This window comes from Salvia splendens, chromosome 17 (assembly GCF_004379255.2).
Source record: "Salvia splendens isolate huo1 chromosome 17, SspV2, whole genome shotgun sequence".
Taxonomy (NCBI): domain Eukaryota; kingdom Viridiplantae; phylum Streptophyta; class Magnoliopsida; order Lamiales; family Lamiaceae; genus Salvia; species Salvia splendens.
Genome location: NC_056048.1, coordinates 14,398,328 through 14,422,369, shown reverse-complemented (window position 1 = coordinate 14,422,369; position 24,042 = coordinate 14,398,328). Strand labels below are relative to the sequence as shown.

At 40.9% G+C, this 24,042-nt stretch overlaps 1 protein-coding gene and 1 long non-coding RNA gene across 2 annotated transcripts; both read left to right on the top strand.

Annotated features, from left to right (window-relative positions):
- The first annotated feature begins 1,018 nt into the window (after positions 1 to 1,018).
- LOC121774069 lies at positions 1,019 to 2,166 on the top strand. The gene is made up of 3 exons (XR_006044907.1): positions 1,019 to 1,422; positions 1,533 to 1,607; positions 1,742 to 2,166. It is a non-coding gene; the product is annotated as an uncharacterized LOC121774069 (long non-coding RNA).
- Positions 2,167 to 22,318: 20,152 nt separating this feature from the next.
- LOC121774343 (probable carboxylesterase 2) lies at positions 22,319 to 22,840 on the top strand. Its single transcript, XM_042171235.1, has one exon. The coding sequence runs from the start codon at positions 22,319 to 22,321 to the stop codon at positions 22,838 to 22,840; it is 522 nt and encodes a 173-aa protein (XP_042027169.1).
- Positions 22,841 to 24,042: the final 1,202 nt, after the last annotated feature.

Below are 24,042 nucleotides of genomic sequence, written 5' to 3'. Positions count from 1 at the left end.
CACTCGATTACGTGGAGTGGCAGCAGCCGTATCGATCCTACGCTGCCCAACAGCCTAGTTTTTAGCTGGCACAACCACCATGTGTTGGCTCGGAGTCTGTGGACTTCCGCAGACATACCAATTCGGCTATCACCCATGTCATCCGCCTCCCAATCAGCCACCCGACCCCCTGGATTGGACGCAACCCGAGTACTCAGAATTTGATCACCTACCGCCACTACCGAGTACTCAGAATTTGGAACCGAACCTGTCGATGGCTACCTTGGGTTCACAGATTGAGCGCTTAACCACAGTTGTCAAGCAATTGGTGTCCCAGTTGGATGCAAAAGAACGTTGCCTAGGCGATCCACATTCTTCGACGCGACCTCCACCAGCCCTAGTCGTTCTCCACGCCGCCTTATGAGTTGCCGTTGTTTGAGTCACGAGAAACACTACCGCTCAAACAGCAACACTACACGGATCAGGAGATGTCCATTCCCTCGCTGACGCCGCAGCCGGATGATCCGTATCCCCACTTTCAGCCGTCGGAAGAGCTATATCCTCCGGTGTACAATGGAGAAGGATATCCGAGCAATTCCACCATTGCAGACAGTATGCTGCCACAACCGATCTCTCACCCATTGCAATTGATGGATTGCATGCCCTTGCCACAATTTTCTCGGTGTAACGTCCCATTTTTTTAACCCTAATTTTTAAACCCTATAATTTTTACATTTAATGCTGTGAAGTCCGTGAATTAAATATCGAGTGGAATTGTAATTTGATATTCTTGTGACCTAGTTTTGAGTTGGAGTTTTAACTGTGCGTTGACTGAATTAATTTCGTTGATTACGTGGCATAGAGAATATTTGGTGCTTGGTGATTTTAATTGTTTTCGAATGGTTGGAATTACTATCAGAGCGATATAACTTGTTTGAAGTTGCGATGGCAAAATTACAATTTAAAATTTAAATAATTCCTTTCCTCGAGGAATATTTACTTGACTCGATTCCATGTTGAGTCCGATAAATTAAATAAATATTACAAGTCAAGGTAGGCTATACAACTTAAATAAAAATACAAAGAGTCTTAAGCCCAATCCCTTCATGTGAGACCAAATGCTAAATCCTTTTTCTGGAGCCCAAAGATCCCTTTCAATATAATTAATCTGCGCCAGAATCAAATCTTCGTCTCTCTCTCTCTCCTATCATCTGCAAATTTTCTTCCAAAATTAAATTAGTCAATCAGCCTTTAGATTGGGAGCCATTCTTTATACCCTAACCTCACCGCCGCTCTCACTCACACAACAGATTTCTTTTCACAATCTCAAATACTCCCACGGTGAGGAATGACAGAGAAGAAAAGGTAACCTTCATCGACGACTCTAAATTCCGATACATTAAGAAAAAGAGCAGGAACAATCTGCTTCACATAATACAAACGGTATACCTTCCCAACTTCTCAGTTCACGTACCTTCCTGCAATCAGTACATAACTTTTACCCAACTTAAATCTCCAAATCTGTACAATTCATTCACTCCCTTGTTTGTCAGAAACCAAAACAGATCGAGAGAGTGAGTGAGCTTTCACCACCGTCAGACTAAGCACAATCGAGACTTGGGTTTAAGGTATAAGCTTTCCCCAACATCTTCGTTCTCCTAAAATAAATTCACAATGACACATTGAAACAAATTCAGAGAAAAGAGAGCAGAAGCCACCATTCTTTTTGTTAAACCAATTCGTTTACTATCCGTCATTGAAGGTATACTTCATCCACCCAAATCCGAGTTCATCGGATTTTATGATATGTGGATGAACGCCTATGCGTATGGGGGAGCCACCCATCACGAGGGGATCCAAAAGCTCATCCACAATTTACCACCGCCTTGGGACAAGTGGACCGCTCAGGCATCTCGGTTTTTCATATGGTATAGCCCGCCTGACTACATCGCGCGGGGTGATTTGGTTGGCCTTATAGAGGTGCTACTTCCGGCTATGACAGCTGCTTTTGACGGACCGCCACGTGCTCCACCTCCACACATCTATCCGCCTATTCAAGCCTGCATGCGAAGGAATCGCTGCGACAGGGAGCCACTGAAGGGGCTGGCAGCGGAAGCGTGCATTCAAAACGGATCACATGAATTTGATCTATTTAGCAGATTATTTAGACAAAATCTATTCGCGTAATTATCACATGTATCATGCTCATAACTTGAATTAAAACATGCTTTAGCACATAAAATCCCTAAAACATGCTTACTACGGAATTAGCCAATTTACCTTGTTGATTCAATCAAGAATCGATGATAGCTTGCTCCGTCTCCACGTGAAGATCTTCAATACAAGACCTCAGATCTTCTGACTGGTGTCCCGGACTATACGCTGATATTTGTGTGGGCAAATCTCACCAACGTACTAGGACTCGAATAATGGAAGACAGAACTCAGCTCACGGAGGAGGCACAAATTTCGAGCTCTCTCTTTAGAGGGGGACGAAAATTTTGATAATAAATTATTATGTTTTCTGTCTCCTTTATTCTCCTATTTATATAAGTCACATATTGGGCCCAGTCAGGGATCTAAGGAAGAATTTGGAACAGGCCTCACCCAATTAGCTTTTTACTAATTAAATTGAACCCACAATTTAATATAAGCTTATATTGGAATATTACGAGCAGTCACTACAGAAGTAATATTGCAATGCCTTCCAAATCCGAAATTACAAGTATTTCGGGTTTCCTTTAATTGCATTGCATTTGATTCATTTCCCGCGCTTAAGATGGAAACATCAATTAATTAATTAATGTCTGCTATAGACTTAATTAATTAACATATTTCGAATTCCAAGAGTGGACTTAGCAAGAAACTCTTATTTATTATTCATAGAGTAATCAAACTCCAACTAGCTAGGTTCCGAATAATAAAACCTCGTTTCGAGCTTCTCTTGTGGATGTTATCAAACGAGACTCTCCTCGCCCACGTTTCAACATAATAGCAATCCTAGCACCTCTAGATAATGATCACCACTACCCAATATACCTGGATCGTTGGGTTACGAAAAACCCGCACCTTTGGTAAGTCAAAGTAGTGGATCCTCAATATCGTATGCTCAATGCTAACGTACATTGATTAAGAAATTAATTTTCAAGACCTCGTCTTTCAGTAGATAGCATAAAGACTCGTCTTGTTGTTAAATCCATTCAGTGCTATACCACACCAACGTCATCTTATTTCAATAAGGTTTAGAAATAATCGGACTGACATTGCAACCTTTCGCCATAGGTAGTCTAGGCCTATCTAGGTTGTGAAATTCTTATTTTTCTTTGTTTAGAACTGACCGTGTTACCTTAAATTGGACGACGCCCACAACCGGTCTACTAAAACACAAACTTAGACTTTGTTATGTTTGCTCATACATTTAAATATGTAATAAACAACCATTAAATGTAAAACATAACAACATTATGACAAAAATAATCTGTTGCATTTATTGGAAAATAACCATTAGAGTTTTACACTATCCAATCACTCGAAAGGTGATTTCTAGTATACAAAACCCTAACAATCTCCCACTTATACTCAAAACAGCTTTCGAGTATACAAAATAGTAGTGCACACGTCTAAATTTCTCCCACTTATACTGAAAGCGAGTTGAGGTCTTGAATGAGTCGAACTCCCATCCCTTCAATGTGGCACTCGAACGGTTTTACCGCCAAAGCCTTTGTAAAAGGATCTGCCAGGTTGTTCTCTGACGCAATCTTGACCACTTTTATGTCTCCTCTCTGCACTATATCTCTAATGATATGATACTTCTACTCTATGACTCTTGGTTCTTTCGAGTTTGCCATAGCACCAGAATTGTCACAATAAATGGTGATGCTCTTGGGCAGATTCGAAACCACACCTAAATCCATAAGGAAGTTCTTGAACCATACAGCCTCTTTTGCAGCCTCCGAAGCGGCCACATACTCGGCTTCCATGGTCGAGTCCGCGATGCATTTATGCTTCACACTCTTCCAAATTACGGCTCCACCTCCTAAGGTGAACACATATCCTGAAGTAGATTTTCTCGAGTCCTGATCAGCTTGAAAGTCTGAGTCAGTATATCCCAAAGGACAGAGCTCGGCTGCATTGTAAACTAGAGCATAGTCCTTAGTCCGTTTAAGGTACTTGAGTATGTTCTTTACGGCAGTCCAATGTCCTTGGCCCAGATTCGACTGATATTTTTCCACCATGCCAACAGCAAAACAAATATCTGGTCTAGTACAAAGCATAGCATACATGAGACTTCCAACTGCCGAAGCATATGGAATCCTTCTCATTGCTTGTATCTCAGACGGCGTTTTAGGGCACATCTCTTGAGATAAATGGATGCCATGTCTAAAAGGTAAGAAACCTTTCTTGGCGTCCTGCATGCTAAAACGACTAAGTACTGTTTCGATGTAAGATTCTTGAGATAAGCACAACATCTTCTTCTCTCGATTCCGAAGAACCTTGATCCCGAGGATGTGTCCCGCGTCTCCCATATCCTTCATCTCGAACTGGTTTGATAACCATGTTCGAACTGATGACAACATCTTTTTATTGTTTCCAATTAGAAGAATGTCATCTACATATAAAACTAAGAACACCACATTCCCCTTATCAACTTTCTTATACACGCAGCTTTCACTTGGGCACTTTTCGAATCCAAACTTGCAAACAGTTTGATCGAAACATTGGTTCCACGATCTTGATGCTTGCTTGAGGCCATAAATGACCTTCTTAAGCTTCCAAACCATGTGTTCTTTGCCCTTTATGGCATATCCTTCGGGTTGTTCCATGTAGATGGTCTCCTCAAGACTGCCGTTTAGAAACGCAGTCTTAACGTCCATCTGTCATACATCCCAATCCATATAAGCTGCAATAGACAACAGTATCCGAATCGATTTGAGCATGGCCACTGGGGAGAAGGTCTCATCATAATCGATGCCTTCCTTTTAGGTATACCCCTTGGCCACTAGTCTTGCTTTGAAGACTTTAACTCGTCCATCGGGTCCACGTTTACGTTTATATATCCACTTGCTCCCAATGGCAGTACAACCTTCGGGTAGGACGGACAAATCGTAGACGTCTTCGTTTATCATAGATTGTAGTTCTGAATCCATTGCTTTTACCCATTCGCAATGATCGACATCAGCCTGCGCCTCCGCAAAGTTCCAGGGATCTAATACATTGCTGTCCGAGGAGTGATCCATAGATTCTCCCAAACCAATGTATCTGTCGGGCTCATGTGAGACCCTCCCACTGCGGCGCGGCACTATAATATTTTGAGTAGAAGTTGAAGTTTCGGGAATTGTTTGTACACTTGTACTTGTTCTTGGTTAATGGAACTTGTGACAGAAGTTAGCTCATCAAGAGCCACTTCACTGCTAGGTTTATGATTCATTACATAGTCTTCCTCTAAGAATGTCGCGTGAGTGCTCACAATGACTTTCTTATCTCGGAGACTAAAGAATTCATAACATTTCGTTCCTTTGGGGTATCCTATAAACAAACATACCTCCGTCCTAGATCCTAGCTTAGTTGGATCCTTTTCCAATACATGAGCCGGGCAACCCCAAACCTTGAGATGTGCTAGATTGGGCTTACGCCCAGTCCACAACTCATATGGAGTTTTAGGTACGGATTTTGATGGTAAATTGTCTAAAATGTGACTTGCGGAAAGCAAGGCATGTCCCCAAAATGAAATAGGCAGACGTGCATAACTCATCATCGATCGAACCATGTTTAATAAGGTCATGTTCCTTCTTTCAGCCACGCCGTTCTGCTGGGGCGTGCCCGGCACAGTCAATTGGGATTGAATTCCCAGTTCCGATAAGTAGTCCAAAAATTCGGCACTGAGGTATTCGCCTCCACGATCAGATCGTAGGCATTTGATATTCTTCCCATGATACTTCTCCACAAGAGTCTTAAAGTCTTTAAACTTGTCAAAAGACTCTGACTTGTGACGCATCAAGTAGACATATCCAATTTTCGAGAAGTCATCAATAAATGTGATGAAGTATCGAAAACCACCTCTTGCCTCAGTTGACATTGGTCCACATACATCGGAATGAACGAGCTCAAGTACTTCATTGGCCCTATTGCCCTTAGCCTTAAAAGGCCACTTGGTCATCTTGCCTTCTAAGCATGACTCACACTTATGAAAAGGTTCCTCCTCTAGACCTTTGATAAGATCTTGTTGAACAAGAGAGTGGATCCTCCTTTCATTGGCATGACCAAGTCTAAGGTGCCACAAGTACGTTTCGTTCATTGAACTTGAAGGTTCCTTTCGTTTCTTTGAAATTTTCGATGTTGTATTGAGTTCTGATTTGTGATTTTTTAAACTGTGTAGAAGTGATTGTGTACAGATTGTTTTCCATGATACCACGACAGATATAAGAACCATCTTTCTTAATAACGCATTTGTCATTAAAAGAAATCGAATATCAATCATAAACCAATTTAGAAACTGAAATTAAATTTCTTCTAAAAGAAGGTATTAACAAAACATTCTTCAAAATAAAAAATCTATCACTACTAAAACGCAAATAAATGTCTCCCACTGCAACGGCTGCCACTTTGGTAGCGTCGCCCAGCTGGACTTCGATCTCACGATCATGTGGCCGTCTTGTCACCTGCATAAAGTCAGGATCAAAACAAATATGATCAGTGGCTCCTGTGTCAATAACCCAAGTGCAAATTGATGTCGAAGTCAAACAAGACTCGACAACTAGAGCCTGGTGCATACCTGTAGCCTTGCCCCGTTTAGGACAGTCTGGCTTCCAATGCCCCTTCTCTCCACACTTGAAACACTTCCCCGTGGGCTTCTTGTTAGCCATCTTCTTCTTCTTTCCCTTAGCTATCTTGGCCGGTCCTGAGTTCGGTGCCTGCCTTTTTCCTTTGCTAGGCTTTAAGCCAGAGGAACGAGGCGCCGAAATCATCATGGCCGTCTTAGCCTGGACCATAAGGTCCTCTGCCGACTGAAGTTCAGTCCACAGCTCTGCCAAGGTGTAATTCCTTTTGTTCATCTCGAAGTTGAGCTTGAACTGTTGGAAGCTAGGGGGAAGACTTTGAAGGATGATAGTCACCTGGGACTCGGGATCGATCGTCCCTCCCAAGACCTCAATTTGGTTGAGGTGGCCCATCTTCTCGAGGACGTGGTCCCTCACAGACGAGCCTTCCTTCATTGTCTTCGACATGATACTCCGAAAGGCTTGAGACTTAGTCGTTCGATTTGAGTACCAAAAAGATTCTTGAGATTCTGCATAATCTCGGCGGCAGTTTCCATAGCAGAATGCTGATGCTTGAGTACTGATGGCATAGATGCCAACATGTAGCACTTAGCCATCTCATTCGCCTTATGCCACCGTCTATGTGCATCTCTGACTCCTGCCGCAGCGTTAGCCGCCGGTACTGGAGGTCGCAGGGTGGTGAGCACAAAGATGTACTCATCTGCTGTGAGAACGATGTCCAAATTTTGTTTCCATTCTATGTAATTTTGGCCCTCGAGTTTATTTTCTTTGAGAATTGCAGAAAGAGGATTGAACGACATATTGACGATTTGGATTGCACTGCAAAACAGAGTATTTTACTATTGTCATAAACTTATGTAAGAAGTTTGATTAGATTAACCATAAAACTTTTCAAAATCTTACAACTGTAAAATTAAAATTTTGTACCCTCCAGAGGAAGACAATACGCATTAAAATCTTACAGTTTTACTGGTCACAACACCGACGAATAGTCCAGAGACCACAGAGTGGCATGGCCGCCAAATGTTGCCTAAGCAAGACCATCTCTTTAGCATTACAGAGTCTTGTCTCTACAACACACTCCATAACAATGCTTATGTGCTGCTAACAAGATCAAGCTATCTCATAAATTATGTGTGAACTTCTGAATCTCGTAGTTTCTTAGGATTATTGTCCCCACAGAGCAGGTGGCGATAATATTGGAAACCACATTCTAGTTCATACTATTTATATTTGAGAAGTCCGCCCTCATGAACTTGCTATTTTCTTAGGATTATTGTCCCCACAGAGCAGGTGGCGATAATATTAGAAAAAGGCTTCATAAATTGCAGACCAATTGATGGAGACCATATACAAACGTTGAGTTCGTAATTATAGCTTAGATATTTCGGTTATGGTTTTTCTTTAATTATCCTTAGTCTTAGGGCAGAGAAAGACTTGGTTAAATTCTGTTGGTATTTAATCTACTGGATAATTAAATCTTTTATTAATTGGTATCTTCCTTAAGGGAATAATTATTCTAGATAATAATTCTTATTCATGTCTACTATAAGATTTGACTAAATGAATTATTTAATTCGTAATAAGACATGAAAAATTAAATTCAAATTAATTCCATGTTCTAGATTAGGAAGAGATATTTCAATTATTTAATGTATTCATTCATATCTATCCTTTTTAGGATCTTAGATATATAAATATTAGGAAACTATTAAATTATTCTTATCCATATCATCTAGGAATCAAAATATTATTATTTATTTCCATAGATATAGAAAATAATAAAAATATTCCTTAAATTTAGATAAATATTAGGAAACTATTAAATTATTCTCATCTATATCATCTAGGAATAAAATAATATTATTTATTTCCATAGATATAGATAATAATAAAAATATTCCTAAAATCTAGGTAATCTTCCAAAAAGATTTTATTTCCATTAAATAATAATATTTTAATGATATCTTTTAATAAAATAATTAAATAATCATTAAAATAATCTTTCATCGTTATCTCATCGTACGAGGTTCGCACGAACGATGAACGACGAAAATCTGACGTGTTCTTCGTCGGACCACGACGCACGAAGAGTCTCGGCCACCAGCGCTCAGATGGCGCGCCAGCGTCTCGGCCAGCGGCTAGTCGGGTGTCGCCAGCGTCTCGGCCAGGAGCGTGCGCGGAGGCGCGGCTCCTCTCGGCCAGCGGCGAGCACCCGCCACGGCGTCTCGGCTCGTCGGGTGCCAACGCTTCTCGGCCAGGCGCGCACGCGGCGGTGTGCGCCTCTCGGCCAGCGTCTCGGTGCCCGTCTCGGACATCCGAGTCGTCGGGTGGCGCGAGCTCTCAGCCAGCGGCGCGCATGGTGGCGCGCCCGCTCTCGTCCAGCTCAACCTTCCGCCTAGGGTTCGGCCTGGCGTCTCGGCACCTCGGCACGTTCTCGGTTGAACTGCCGTGCCACTCCATCAGCCGCGTCGACCTTGACCCGGGTTTCATCTGGTGCGTGTGGTCTCGGCCAGCGGCGCGCACGAGCCCTACTCGTCTGTACGTCTCCCCGTGATCACGACTCCTGGCTCCCACTGTCTCGACATCCCTACCTCGATCGCACGTGGTGCGTTCGAGCAATTCAAGTTCTTTGATTCGATAGTTCTAGAGTTCATCATGCATAAAATTAAACAAAACCACCAAAAACATGCCTCGCAATCAAATAACACATGCATACATGAATTTCGCGAAATTTAAATCCAAATAATCAGAGCCAAAGACTGGCTCTGATACCAACTGAAGGGGCTGGCAGTGGAAGCGTGCGTTCAAAACGGATCACATGAATTTGATCTGTTTAGCAGATTATTTAGACAAAATCTATTCGCGTAATTATCACATGTATCATGCTCATAACTTGAATTAAAACATGCTTTAGCACATAAAATCCCTAAAACATGCTTACTACGGAATTAGCCAATTTACCTTGTTGATTCAATCAAGAATCGATGATGGCTTGCTCCGTCTCCACGTGAAAATCTTCAATACAAGACCTCGGATCTTCTGACTGGTGTCCCGGATTATACGCTGATATTTGTGTGGGCAAATCTCACCAACGTACTATGACTCGAATAATGGAAGACAGAACTCAGCTCACGGAGGAGGCACAAATTTCGAGCTCTCTCTTTAGAGGGGAACGAAAATTTTGATAATAAATTGTTATGTTTTCTGTCTCCTTTATTCTGCTATTTATATTAGTCACATATTAGGCCCAGTCAGGGATCTAAGGAAGAATTTGGAACATGCCTCCCCCAATTAGCTTTTTACTAATTAAATTGAACCCATAATTTAATATAAGCTTATATTGGAGCCACTACAGAAGTAATATTGCACTGCCTTCCAAATCCAAAATTACAAGTATTCTGGGTTTCCTTTAATTGCATTTGATTCATTTCTCGCGCTTAAGATGGAAACATCCATTAATTAATTAATGTCTGCTATAGACTTAATTAATTAACATATTTCGAATTCCAAGAGTGGACTTAGCAAGAAACTCTTATTTATTATTCATAGAGTAATCAAACTCCAACTAGCTAGGTTCCGAATAATAAAACCTCGTTTCGAGCTTCTCTTGTGGATGTTATCAAACGAGACTCTCCTCGCGCACGTTTCAACATAATAGCAATCCTAGCACCTCTAGATAATGATCACCACTACCCAATATACCTGGATCGTTGGGTTACGAAAAACCCGCACCTTTGGTAAGTCAAAGTAGTGGATCATCAATATCGTATGCTCAATGCTAACGTACATTGATTAAGAAATTAATTTTCAAGACCTCATCTTTCAGTAGATAGCATAAAGACTCGTCTTGCTGTTAGATCCATTTAGTGCTATACCACACCAACGTCATCTTATTTCAATAAGGTTTGGAAATAATCGGACTGACATTGCAACCTTTCGCGATAGGTAGTCTAGGCCTATCTAGGTTGTGAAATTCTTATTTTTCTTTGTTTAGAACTGACCGTGTTACCTTAAATTGGACGACGCCCACAACCGGTCTACTAAAACAAAGACTTAGACTTTGTTGCGTTTGCTCATACATTTAAATATGTAATAAACAAACATTAAATGTAAAACATAACAACATTATGACAAAAATAATCTATTGCATTTATTGGAAAATAACCATTAGAGTTTTACAGTATCCAATCACTCGAAAGGTGATTTCTAGTATACAAAACCCTAACAGCCACATGTCTCCCGTGTTCCTAAGAGAATGAGACTCGGGACGCACGTTTTAGCCCCTCTAAGAATCGACAGAGAGGTCGATGGGATGCTTGGGATAGTACCTCCACCCGTAGGTGTCGAGGTAGAAAGTGAGGAAGAGGATCCAGAGGAGAAGGAACCCGAGAAGGAGGAGGACCTAAATAGAGAGAGCGTTGGAGAGACCGGGGCGAAGGAGGATAAGGATGGAAAAGATTAAACATAATAATTCTGGAATATTTTATTTCAATTTCCCACGTTTTTTTTTATACTTTACCGTTTTGCTTGACTCTAGTTTTTCTCTTTCCACGTTGTTTTACCCTTTTGTTTTGATGATGATGGAACTAAGACCTCTTGGAGGCAACGTTTGATAATTCTATGGAAATTTTTGTCTTTTGCAATTCTATTGTGCAATAACTTGATATCATTTCTTATTGTTCAAACTGTGCGATTACCTTTTGCTATACTACATTGTAGTCGTCCTTTTCCTAATTGCACAATTATTTGTGACATACTATCTTTGCTACTCGATGGTACAATTGTTTCTTGCCATAATTTGAAACCATCCTAACCATCTCATTATACAACTGTCTTTTGTTGTCCTATTGCACAATCATATCCTACTATCGTTGTCTTTTACCATTCTATTGAAAACCTATGATTGCCACTCTATTGTACAAATTGTCTCCTATCCTTTACTATCTTAGCAATCACTCATTTGCTACCTTGCGACGCAATTGCCTCTTGCTACACCATTCGGTGATTGCTCTCTTGCTATCATTTTATGCAGTTATATTCGATACAGTGTCTTGCAAAAGCTCCTTATTATTCTATGATGCAATTTCCCTTTGATTTCCACCTTTCAACTATACCATACAACTGTTCTTGGGATTTCGAATAAATATAATAATAATTCTTGTGATAAATCGGAATGCCGCCAAGACGTAACATAAGATGTGGGAACCCCGAACCTACCCCTCAGGCGATGGAGGAGAGTGTGACGCAACCCATCCCTCCACCACCACCTTCTCCACCTCCGGTTGACCGTGAAATCGTGAAGTTGTTCTTAGGTCAGAAACCTCTCGTCTTTGATGGAATGGGAGAGCCGGCCAAGGCCGAATCATGGATACGCTCATTGGAGCGCATTTTCGCAATCTTGGGGTGCAATGACAAAGAACGGTTGAGTTGTGTGACCTACCAACTAACCGAGTCTGCTGACTTCTGGTGGGACACACGAATGAAGACAATGCCCCGAGAGCAAGTAACGGGGATGACATGGGAAGGTTTCAAGGCCGAGATGTATAATAAGTATGTGCCCAAGAGCTATCGGAAAGCAAAGGCGGCAGAATTCTACAATTTGACCCAAGGACGCATGACTGTGACCGAGTACGACCGTGCACTCAACAACATGACCCGGTACGCACCTGAACAAGTTGATACCGACGAGAAGCTGGCCAGAAGTTCCATGAGGCACTACGGCCAGAGATAAGGATGTCGTTGGCTAGTCGTGGGAGACTTCCCTATGTGGAAGCACTGGCCATTGCGCTAGACATTGAGGCAGCTATGCCAAAGGAGAAAGCGAAGGAAAACACTACTTTGGCACTACCTCCACCACACCACTCCCGAGAGAAGCGGAAGTGGGAGGGAAACAGAATCCCATATGACAACAAGAGGTATCAGCCCACCCAGAACCAACTGCAATATGGGGAAGGGAAAAACTCATCTAACCAGAGAGGCGACTTCCGACCCAAGTCACCCCAATGCAACATGTGCTCCAAGTACCACTTTGGAGAGTGTAGAATCCAGAGCACCCCTAAGTGCTTTAACTGTGGAGGAAACGGTCACTTTTCTAGAGAGTGTCCGAGTAAGAGGGTAACAATGGAGTCGAGACAGAACACTCAAGGACCTCGCATGCAGCCAAGAGCACCACAAACAGAGTCAAGGGGAAATCGCGATCAACCTCCGCGACAGCAACAACCCTACCGCCCAAGACTTCCTCCTCAGGCTAGAGCATATGCCTTGAGTCGGAAACAACCCAAGATCGAACAAGGGAACCAGGAGAACGGAAACCTGGCAGGTATGGGTAAAATCCTCGACACTTCTATCATTGTGTTGTTTGATACGGGCGCATCGCATTCCTTCATATCTGACTTATGTGTGGATACTTTGAGCTTGCATGTTAACAAATCTGAACATAAGATGATAGTGTCTTCACCAGTGGGTGGGACAATAGAAATCTCACGAACATGCCCGAACGTAGAAATTATGATGGGAAGCCTTAAGATAGTCGCTCATGATCTGCAAGTTATGGCGATTGGGGACTTTGACGTAATTTTAGGAATGGATTGGTTGACCTTGAATTTTGTGACGATTCGTTGTAAGGAGAGACAAATATCACTACAAGCCCCGGGCAAGGAACCCACCTTATGCTATGGAATCTCGATGAACCGGCGAACCTCTGTCATTTCCGCGCTCCAAGCTAGTACGATGATGAGGAAAGGACGTTCTGCTTATCATGTCTATCTACAAGGAGAGGAGAAAGGAGAAAGGAAAATGGAAGACGTAGCCATCGTAAGGGAATTTTTGGACATTTTTCCCGAATCCTTGCCTGGACCACCGCCAGATCGACAGTTGGAGTTCACCATCGATCTAGCACCAGGGTCGGCACCTATGTCTAAGGCACCATACAGAATGGCGCCTAAGGAGTTAGAAGAACTCAAGATACAGCTCCAAGAGCTTATGGACCTGGGTTTTATTAGACCCAGTGTTTCACCATGGGGCGCGCATGTGCTTTTTGTAAAGAAGAAGGACGGATCAATGAGAATGTGTATCGATTATCGAGAGCTGAACAAGATGACTCTCAAGAACAAATATCCACTGCCAAGGATAAATGACCTATTCGGTCAACTTCGAGGAGCCGGTGTATTCTCGAAGATGGACTTAAGGTCCGGATATCACCAGTTGAGAGTCCGACGAGAAGATATACCAAAGACGGCCTTTCGAACGAGATATGGTCACTATGAATTTGTCATAATGCCATTCGGTTTGGCGAATGCATCTGCGGTATTCATGGACTTGATGAACCAAGTGTTTCATCCCTACTTGGATAAGTTTGTCTTGGTGTTTATTGATGACGTGCTAGTTTACTCGAAGAATGAGAAGGAGCACGAGGAACATCTGCGAATCACCTTGGAGACCTTGAGGAGCGAGAAGTTGTACGCCAAATTCAACAAGTGTGAGTTTTGGCTTAAGGAAGTAAATTTCCTTGGTCACATCGTGTCGAAAGAAGGAATTCGAGTAGATCCCGCTAAGGTTGAGGCGGTGCAACAGTGGAAAGCACCTTCAACACCAAACGAGATTCGGAGTTTCCTAGGTTTGGCGGGGTACTACCGAAGGTTTATAGAAGGGTTCTCCAAGATAGCTCAAGAAGGGAGTGAAAGTCAATCTGACTCCCGAGTGCGAGGCTAATTTTCAACTTTTGAAGGAAAAGCTAACTAGTGCACCCATCTTAGCTGTACTAGAACCTAGAGTGAACTACGTGGTATACACGAACGCTTCGAAGGTGGGACTTGGATGTGTGTTGATGCAAAACAACAAGGTGATTGCTTATGCATCCCGACAATTGAGACCGCACGAGTTGAACTATCCAACCCACGATTTGGAGTTAGCAGCAGTGGTACACGCCTTAAAGATTTGGAGACATCATCTCTACGGAGTTCGATGTGAGATCTTTAAGGACCACAAAAGCCTGAAATATTTCTTCGAGCAAAAGGATTTAAACATGCGACAACGAAGGTGGCTCGAATTGGTGAAGGACTACGATTTTGGCATCAACTACCACCCTGGCAAGGCAAATGTAGTGGCAGATTCCTTGAGCCGGAAGAGTCATTCCCAATTGGCCACTTTGCTCACCAAAGAAGAAAGCCTGGTCCGCGAGTTTAGTAAGATGCGTTTGGAAGTGGTGAGAGCACCAGAAACAGTGGAAGCGCAAATCGCCACTTTAGTTGTTGAACCTGACCTAAGGTCGAGAATTATAGAAGCTCAGCGGAAGGATGCGAAATTTGAGGAAATTCGAGTCGAAGTAAGAACTGGCGAATCGGGGGATTTTCACGAGGAATCCGACAACGCCCTTACCTTCAAAGGGAGACTTTGCGTACCAAGTGACGAAGAACTCAAAAACGAAGTGATGAGTGAAGCACATGAGACTCCTTACACCGCCCACCCAGGAAGTACGAAGATGTATCAAGACTTGAAGAAGTCCTTCTGGTGGAATGGTATGAAGAGGGATATAGCGGCATTTGTGGAGCGCTGCTTAGCCTGCCAACAGGTGAAGGCTCTACATCAACGACCTTACGGGAAGTTGCAACTACTAGAAATCCCCGAGTGGAAATGGGAGCACATTGCCATGGACTTTGTGACAGCCTTGCCAAAGACGCAAAGAGGGAATACTGCCATATGGGTAGTTATAGACCAACTCACCAAGAGTGCACACTTCATACCGATACCCATAACCTATGGATCAAACAAGCTAGCTCAAGTGTATATAAAGGAAATAGTGCGACTGCATGGAGTCCCCGTGACGATCACGTCTGACCGTGACCCAAAATTCACATAGAGATTCTGGATCAGCCTACAACGTGAGCTAGGCACTCGACTGAACTTCAGCACCGCTTTTCACCCGCAGACGGACGGGCAATCCGAAAGAACGATCCAAACCCTCGAGGATATGTTAAGAGCCGTGGTGTAGGACCGAGGAGGGAGTTGGGAGTCCGCACTCCCATTGATCGAATTCGCCTACAACAACAGTTTCCAGGCAACGATAAACATGGTTCCGTACGAAGCCTTGTACGGGAGAAAGTGTAGATCCCCGCTCTACTGGGACGAAGTTGGTGAGAGAAGGGTACTCGGGCCCGACGCAGTCGAAGAAATGGTTAGAATCGTTAGACAAATTCGTGCGAGGATAAAAGAAGCTCAAGACAGATAAAAGTCATACGCGGATGTACGACGAACCGACTTACAATTTCAAGCTTGCGACAAGGTTTTTCTCAAAGTATCCCCGTCGAAAGGGATAACGCGTTTTGGTGTCAAGGGAAAGTTGAAACCGCGATTCATTGGACCTTATGAAATCCTCGAAGGAGTGGGTCCTGTTGCTTACCGTTTGGCGCTACCCCCGAGCCTTGGGAACGTGCACAACGTCTTTCATGTGTCGCAGTTGCGGAAATACGTGTTTGACCCAAAGCACGTGATTCACTACCAAGAAGTCGCGTTGAACCCAGACTTGAGCTACGAGGAGAGACCCCAAACGATTCTAGACCAAAGGGTCGAGAACGTGAGAAATAGACCAGTTGCGTACGTGAAAGTGCAGTGGAGAAACCACGGGCACGAAGAAGCCACGTGGGAGCTTGAGGACAAGATGATGGATCTATACCCAGAACTCTTCTCATGAGAGTACCAAATTTCGGGACGAAATTTCTTTTAAGAGTGGTAGGATGTAACGCCCCACTTTTCGAACCCTAATTTTGGAACCCTAAGACGTTGCATTTATTGCTTTGATTATCACGAATTAAATGATGAATTGTTATGTGATTGATTCGATGACCTAATTTTGATTTGACGTAGTCAATTTCGTTGATTTTATGGCTTAGCTTAAATTAATTGATGTGGAATAAAATATATTGCGGTGAATTATATTTTTAAGGGGAGTGAGATTTAAGATAGAATCATAAATAATTACCTTGCCCTTTTATTGTGGAAATATTGGCCACTACCAAATTATTGGAGAGGAATTCTATTTCTTGGATTTAATTATTTGTTTTGGCATAATTATCCAAATTAAATCCTAAAGCCTAATTACCTTACTTCCTTCTTGATAAAAATCGGCCCCTATTATTTTCTTAGGGGGATTCGAAATCTCCTAATTTGTAGGAGAATGAAATTATTCATTTTTTATTTTGATCCCTTAATTATTTCTTTCCATGTTTTGATTGGAATGTCCTAGCAAATCTTTCCCTACTCTATTTTATTAAAGATTTGGAAATTTTTCCTTGTGGGAGGAATATTTCACACGCCTACTATCATATTATTTGGGACGATTTTTATTAATTTTCCTGCTCCGTATTATTTTATTCTGCTCCGTGAAAACACCAAATTTAAATCAAAGGCTAATTAAATAGCCATGATTTTCGAAATATCCTCCTTATTTCTCCATCAATTACACGCCAATTACCTCCATCAAATCTCCCCAAATCTCTCCCATCTTTATTGTGATTATTCTCCAATTATTCTCTAATTAATTGGGAGATATTCTATTCCCTAAACTCTATAAATAAAAGACTCATAAACCCTACCTCAAATCACACGCCTCCCACCTCAATCACACGCCCCCTCCCTCTTCTCCACTCTCCCACACTTGTTCTTCTACTTTACTCAAGATCCTTTCGAAGTTTACAAGAGATTGTTGAAGAAGCAAGATTTTTATTCGTTCCTACCGTTTGTTTCGTCCAGAGGTAAAAATCAGACCCTATTCTTCATTCCTCCCCATCTAAACATTCTTTGACTCCCTCATGCATGTAGAGAGTGTAGGGATTTCAAATCTAAGGGATTCAATCGGTGGGAATTTGTGTGTGTATGTTTGATTGCGCTTTGAATGAATTTGTTTGATGAATTAATGAATCTATGGTGAATGATGTATGATGTTATGAGAGCATGAGTATAAGGACCCTTTTGAGCATGTTTGTGTGTTAAACCCATGAAAAGGTTGATTTTGAATAAATAGGGATAAACCCTAATTCAAATTTTTAAAGGCATGAAAAGCTGTAAGTTCGGACAGTATATTCCGACATGCATTTTACCGACCAAATGAACTCCGATTTGATCGATTCTTTTTCCCGAGTAAATTTCTTGATGTCTTCTATGTTGTGTGTAAATTTAAACTCATTTGGATAAAAGATGGAGTTTTGGTGAATTTTTAAAGTTTACTGCGCATTTCTGGCAGAAAATGTTTTCTCGACCAGTAGGTTACGTTGTCCTTTTTGACCGTCCAAAAAAGGGTATTTTTATATGAAATTTAAACTGGAAGTTAGTTGATGAGTCTACTGCATTGTGGTAAAGTTTTAGCCCCAACGGAAGTCGGGTGAAATTTTAATAATTTTTATAAAATGGTTGCGCAGTGCTACCAGATCTCTATCTTGACAAAAACACTATGTTGTTATAAGTGAATTACTTGATTGATATATGTGATGACATGATGCGCTGTTCATAGGGGGGGGGAAAGGGAAAACGATAGAGACATGCATAATATTAAGTCGATGGTTGTGACTGATAAGATATATATATTATCTAAAGGTAATAACTCGTGCGCGAAGCGTGATAACAAAGGAAAAGCAGTAGTCGAAATCTAAACGGTCGAGGTGGACTTCTTTTCTACCCTACATTTTTGTGGGTTTTCTTTTACTAAAATCTTTTACGTATGACTGTGGAGCTGTAAGGGTGGTTTAAAGCGATTATCATGTCGTGATTTGTTTTAACGTGCCTATCTGATGGGGCTGTTGCCACTGTTATATAAATCGAATTCGGGTCCTCGTAGGGCCGCAAACCCTACTTGGATTAGTGTACACCTATGGTAGACTGTGTGCTAGCATACGGGCTGGCCGGTCTAGTGACCTGGTTTGCGGCCGCATTCCTTGTCATGTATTGGCAGATATGGTTGATGACGATGGGGAAAAATGACTGCGCAGTCGCTATTTTGAACAATGGAAAATATTTTGGTGCCTCGGGCCTTTATAAAGCTCAAACCCCGATGGTTACCTACGAATGGCATGATAATATGTACTCTTATTTAAAATATTTTCAGCATGAGCCACTGAGTATTTTCAAAAGTACTCAGCCCTGCATATGTTTTCTCTATGTACAGGTTGAGCAGCGACGAGCGGTTGGTGGTGTTGAGCTGGAATTAATAATAAACTATGGCCGTTTTGAAACTCCGAGTATCGTTGTGTCTTCATACATGACGTCACTCTTCTCTTGGATGCTTCCGCTGTGATGTTTGCTTTACATACTTTTTATTTAAATTTAAAAAAAAAACTGTTTCATTTGGGATATTTGCAAACTCGTTACTTATTTTGAATAAATGTTAAACCCTTAGTCATTTACTTGTTGAACATAAATACTTTTGGTTGTTTTATTTATTAAACTTAGATTCTTGGTCAAACTCTTGTTGAAAACCCTAGTCTTCTATGCGTGTCCATTAAGCCCCTTTAAGTCGCGATCGCCCGCTTTTATTAATCCTAGGGGCGGTCGTGACAAAATATGTCCTCATACACATTTTGTATTAACAAGTTTGTCCTTGGAAACCTTATACTATACCCAACCAAAATCAAAATGGCTCCCAAATTGAAATCGCACGCCTCTCTCAAATTTTCTTCACCGAGGCCTATGTCTAGATTCGATTAACTTAAAGCAAATCAAAGACCAATCGTCGAAAACTGACTTAACTACACCAGTAAGTTTTCTTGTATTTTGAATACCGCTGCAAACCATTCGGATAGTTGGATTTGTTTGGATTATGTTGTGTGTGGTTGTCATCTGCGAATCACCAAAGTCAGCTGCAATAATGGTTAACCATTTTCTTGAACAATCACAATTAATTGAAGCATAAGAGCATCATGGATGGACAGACAGACTGACAAATGTACCACTTTCATGCTGCGGAGCACGTTTGTACCACAAATTTCAAGTACCTCTTCACGGGCACGAGCTTGCCATTTTGGATGGGCGGCGAGCATCATCAAGCACCATGATGCCGAGATTGATGTAGTCTCGTGGCCAGCAAGATAGATGTTCTTGCAGTTATCAACAATAAATTTAGTTGGAGTCATATCTGCAGGTGTGTTATTGCTATTATCTCCTTCATTCTCAGCTGCAGAAGGTCTTTCTTATCATTATCATCATCACTACTGCGACTTTTGACAGCACTACTGCGACTTTTGACAGCACCTAGTATCATCGAGTCAATTTCTCGCTCCAAACTCCATAACTCTTTGTTGTGCTTAGTCGGGAGGTGCCTGTTAAGCATTGTTTCATCATTCACCATGCAACGTAAATAGGGGAGTCGACATAACAAGAAGGTGTGAGGGTTATTATATGATCACATCTATATATATATATATAGAGAGAGAGAGAGTTGTGATCAATGTCGAACCCTTTTTAAAGACCGAACTAGAGACCAAATCTCATCCACCCATTAATCACATCTAATGGTTATTAATAATTACACATTATCTTTTATTTTTATTCAGTCAAATTGACAAAAGGGTAGATTTGGAAGACCCAAAAATCCAAAAATGATGCAGTTACAGTAAAAACACACACACGGTTCTGCAGCTGATGATTTAAACCTAAGCCGGAAATCGTTGGCCCCATTGCAGAGCTCCTTCTATAGATACTACAGCGTGAGGGCGGTGGTGCTGATGGTGCTCCTCACGGTGTCCCTACTTCTCCTGCTGCTGGTCCTACCGCCGCCACCGCTGACGCTTCTCATCATCCCCGTCGCTATCATGACGATGTTCGTCTTCAGCTGCTCAATGTCACTTTTGAAAGATCGATACTATAGTTATTAGTTACCGTCCATACGTATGGGCGAGTAGATTGATTATATGAATATGTATATTTATATTAATGCTAATCATTTGATTAATAATCTTCACCAATTGGAGATTAATTATGTTTCCCAGATTAGGGAAGATTTTGGATTAATATTTCTTTATTGATTTTGGATTAATTTTCTTGTTTGTCGTCCGCTTTGGAACAAGGTATGTTTTCCAGGTGCATTGTATATGTGTTTATGCGAGAGAGATAAAATTAAATGCCAGATTAATTGCATTCCTCTATTGTCTAGATCTAGACACGTTTGGTGCTTTATGATGGTTATTCTGAACTTATTTATATATATAATGAACTATAGTCACTAAATATTGAATCAAATGAACATATGAGATGAAGTAATTTTGATATTTTATTGAAATATAGTAACGATAAAAAAAATTAATTGTGTTAAGCGTTAAGCGATAATAATGAACTATATTCACTAAATAATGAACTAAATGAACATAGTAATGAAGTAATTTGATATTTTTATTGAAATATGGTAATAATAACACGTTAACTGTGCTAAACACCAATGGGTAATGATATGATCAACTGTATTTACTAAATAATGAACCAAATGAACGTTAGTAATGAAGTAAATATGGCCTTTTATTGAAACACAGTAATAATACAAGAAGTTAACGGCGTTAAACGTCAAACGGTTGTAATGAACTTATTACTTCATTCAAATAGGTTATTACTTCATTCATTCATCTAAGTTATTACTTTAAGGGATTCTTGAGCATATGAGGAAGAGTGATCACTACTTCATTCATATGTGCATTTACTTCATTCGACACGTATACCACTTCATCACAATAAAATTTTACTTTATTGAACTTCAATTGGGTTATTACTTCAGTCCATTACCTTATTAAATGAGGTTATAACTTCATCAACATTGACATACATCATAAGAATTGAACCAAGTTGTATGCATAGTTTGCGAAAAATTATATTTGTAATGAACTAAATAACATACTTGATGAAGTTATAACCACATGTAATGAAGTAATTAACCACTGAAATGAAGTATCAAAACTACTGGAATGAAGTAACAAATTACAACCAAATAAATGTATCATTATACTGTCAGAAAACAAATAAATGAAGTAATAAATTACAAACTAATAAATGAATTAATATATAATGAATGAATAATATTATAAATGAAAAGAACCAAATGACTATTAATATTGACGTATAACATATTGTACTAATAAATTGAAAAATACCAGTGCAGAACTTATTTCCAGTAGGTATTACTTCATTTTAGTAGGTGTTTACTTCATTCCAATAGGTTTATTACTTCAATCCAGTACGTAATAAATTGAAAATGAATATATTTTTACTTCATTCTAATACGTTTATACTTCATTCAAGTAAGTGTATTACTTCATTCCATCCATTACGTAATAAATTGGAAATGAACATATTTTTACTTTATTCCAGTAGGTTTATTAATTCATTCAAATGTGTCATTACTTAATTCAAATAGAATTTTAGTTCATTCCAATAGGTTTTCACATGATTCAACACATATTTCTTTCAAATCATTGAAATTTTTTTACTTTATTCACTGTAAATAATAGCACAATTTATTCCAGTATGTTTATTACTTCATTCCAAAAAGTTAATACTTCATTATACTAGGTTTTTACATCATTCTCATCAATGGCTGACGAAGTACTCCACAGCCTCCCTCAATTCTTCCCTTCCATCTCAGTCGGCAAAGATGGCCAAATCCAGAGGCTATATTCCCAAGATGTCGTTCCCCCATCTCTAGATCCAGCCACGAGCGTCCAATCCAAAGACGTCGAAATCGCGCCGGGAATCAACCTTTCCGCCTGGATTTACCTCCCGCCCAACGTCGTGCCTACCATAAAACTCCCGCTTCTCTTCTACTACCACAGCGGCTGCTTCATCATTGGCTCCGCCTTCTCCCCACGCTATCAAAACCACCTCAATCACTTAGTCGCACAAGCCAACGTCGTCGCCGTCTCGTTGAATTACCGAATAGCCCCCGAATTCCCGATCCCGACTGTGTTCGAGGATTCATGGCGGGCCATCAAATGGAGCACCGAGGGAAAGGAGGAGTGGATCAATGAATTCGTCGATCTGAAGCGTGTGTATTTAGGCGAAGGAGGGCCAAATGCGTTGAGGACGACGAGTTCTAGGGATTTCAATTTTGTTTAGAGAGAGAGAGATGGATGGAGGAGAGATTTAGACGGAGGAAATAAGAGAAGATGAGATGGGGTAGGAGATGAGCTCATATATGTTTTGACCGAAATACCCCTGCATTGAAGTAAATTGTCTACCTAATGAAGGAGCGAAATTAATATAGCATGGTCTAATCTCATCCATTAAACCCTAGATCTAAGGGCCCTAATTTGGTCTCTAGTTCGATCTTTAAGAGTGGATTTGTGAATAAATACAAACTCTCTATAATACAAACTGTACAAGCTGATGTCAGCGGAGTGTAAAAATTCTGTCAACGGGGGCTGATGTCAACAGGGGCTGATGTCAACGGGGTGTACAAATTCTGTCAACGGGGGGCTGATGTCAACGGAGTGTACAAATTCTGTCAACAGGGGCTGATGTCAACGGGGTGTACAAATTCTGTCAACGGGGGTGTACAAATTCTGATTGTTCGATGTCAACGGAGTGTACAGATTTGTAGGAAATGTTGACATTAGAAAAATCTCTTATATTAACAGTTGATTGTATTAAGTGAGTAGGATTAAAGTTTGTATAGTTTGTATTATAGAGGGTTTGTAGTTTATCATACCCCTATATGTATGTACATAATGAGAGATGCTGGTGGTGGAAGAACTGTAAAAAGAGGCTGTAGTTGAGACGTCTCGAAATGTGATTATTTTCAGTAAGTCACTGCAAATTAAAAATGTTATTATGTAAAAGATTATCCAGCATTCTTGTATCCAAAACTCATTTTTCCCCAAGATGGAGACCGTCTATTATATTCACAACTTTAAAGGACGCAACGGGGGTGTGCTCTTCAGGTTTGGTCTCTCGCTACTGCTACGTACATCCTTTTAGTTTTATACTCTCTCTCTCTCTCTCTTTCAGGTGCTAGCTATCCTGAACCATGGAGGGTTGGGTTCTAAGGAAAATGAGAAACGAATACATATGTGTGCATCAACAGGAAATGAGGCCATCACTCAAGGAAGTTGCCTTGGAAATCCTTCCTTCCGCATCATCTCTGACTTCATATTAGATCATTCTTTTCCCACCCTTTCTTGTTCATAATCACAACATTTTAGTTGCAATCTCTTTTCCCAATACAAGATTATTAATGCTCTCTTCATGTGTTTTTTGAATATGCATGTTAAGATCATCACACAACACAATTAAACCGAGAAAAGATAATAATCGAGCTC